This window comes from Sinocyclocheilus grahami, unplaced genomic scaffold, assembly GCF_001515645.1.
Source record: "Sinocyclocheilus grahami isolate Dianchi unplaced genomic scaffold, SAMN03320097.WGS_v1.1 scaffold497.1, whole genome shotgun sequence".
NCBI classification, from domain to species: Eukaryota; Metazoa; Chordata; class Actinopteri; order Cypriniformes; family Cyprinidae; genus Sinocyclocheilus; species Sinocyclocheilus grahami.
This window is the reverse complement of record NW_015505676.1, coordinates 456,182-457,688: the sequence shown is the minus strand read 5'-3', so window position 1 is coordinate 457,688 and position 1,507 is coordinate 456,182. Positions and strand designations below refer to the sequence as shown.

Below are 1,507 nucleotides of genomic sequence, written 5' to 3'. Positions count from 1 at the left end.
GAAATCAGGAAGGGGGCCAACACTTTTTCACACCACTGTATACTAGGTTTCTCCAATAATTAATAATGCAAGCTCACGTTCATCTGCCTCCACTTTTGAGTGCAACACGTATCTCTAAAAACAATCAGCAACCGATAGACAGAACCAAGTCTTCGCCCTGTTTAGTTTTTTTTCAATATTGTGTTACACTATGATGAACGTCACAATATGGAAGAAAAAAATGTGTCGCTACTTCCATTTTATTGTGACTTTAAACCTTCCCACCCATGCATTTTTATTGTTTTGAAAAGATCAGTATGAACATTTCTCCCTTTGAGTTTCACAAAAAAAGTCATATGGATTTAGAACAAACTGAGTGTGAATAAATAATAACAGAAATGCTATTTTTGATTGCCGTATCCCTTTGTGTTGTTCATTTTATCCATCTCATTGGTTAACATTTAAAATTAAACACTTTGAATTGGTCTTTTACTGATTTTGACTTTTTTGGCCTCACCGATAAGTGACTGAGATTGAGCGACTGTTTTTCAATTTCTTATATGCAAATGTTTTTCTCATTCTAGGTGATTCTAAGTCATAACACACCAACCATGTCCTTACCTCCTCCTCTGGGTATCCGGCAGGCTAGCACTGTTGTTGGGGTTTTAGAGGACGGATCTTTACAGTTCCAGGACGGATCAGTGACCCAGGCTGATATTCTTCTGTTCTGTACAGGATACAACTTTAACTTCCCTTTCCTTTGTCCATCAGAGCTGGGACTGGACGTACAGGATCTTTTTGTGACTCCACTCTACAAATACTTACTGCCCCCTGGCTTCCCTTCAATTTTCTTTTTTGGCATTTGCAAAATTATTTGCCCTTTCATACATTTTGACTGTCAGGTGAGCAGAGAGGAAACGCAATATGATTTGAATACTGAATGGGACTGGTTCTCACTCTAATGTTCTTGTTTGTATCCATAGGTTAAGTTTGCTCTTGCTATCCTGGAGGGCTCAGTAAAGCTGCCCACCCAGGAAGAGATGGAGAAGGAAGTGCAGAGAGAGATGCAACGAAAACAAGACACAGGTGTGCAGGTGAAGCACCTCCTCAATTTGGACAAGGATCAGTGGGATTATTACCTGGACCTGGCCAGGGTGGGCCGATTCACACCCCCTCAGCCAGTGTTTGAGAGTCTCTATGAAGAGGTGCGCAGACAGAGGCAGAAAGACCCACAGAAATACAGACAAATCAACTATAGGCTCATTGATGCCACACAGTGGGAGCTTTTGGAAGCTCCACCAGAACAGACAGATTGAGTTTAGCTACAGTTTGAGGACAAATGAATGACATTTACACTGTATTGCTTTCTTTTTATAGGAAAAGAAAGTATGTAGAAATGCTGAAGGAAGAACATAAAAACTCTTAATTAAAATATAAAAAAATTTTTATAGATCAAAGTTTTATATATATATAGAGAGAGAGAGAGAGAGAGAGACAGACAGACAGCTAGTGTGTGTGTGTGTATATA

At 39.5% G+C, this 1,507-nt stretch overlaps 1 protein-coding gene across 1 annotated transcript in view; it reads left to right on the top strand.

Annotated features, from left to right (window-relative positions):
- Window positions 1-1,382, top strand: part of LOC107554321 (flavin-containing monooxygenase FMO GS-OX-like 2) — a 9,956-nt gene extending 8,574 nt beyond the window's left edge. The window contains exons 7-8 of the mRNA XM_016236809.1: window positions 564-881; window positions 963-1,382. Coding sequence (XP_016092295.1) covers window positions 564-881; window positions 963-1,295 — 651 coding nt within the window. The 3' untranslated portion in view covers window positions 1,296-1,382. The remainder of the gene's footprint in view (window positions 1-563; window positions 882-962) is intronic.
- The last annotated feature ends 125 nt before the right edge of the window (window positions 1,383-1,507 follow it).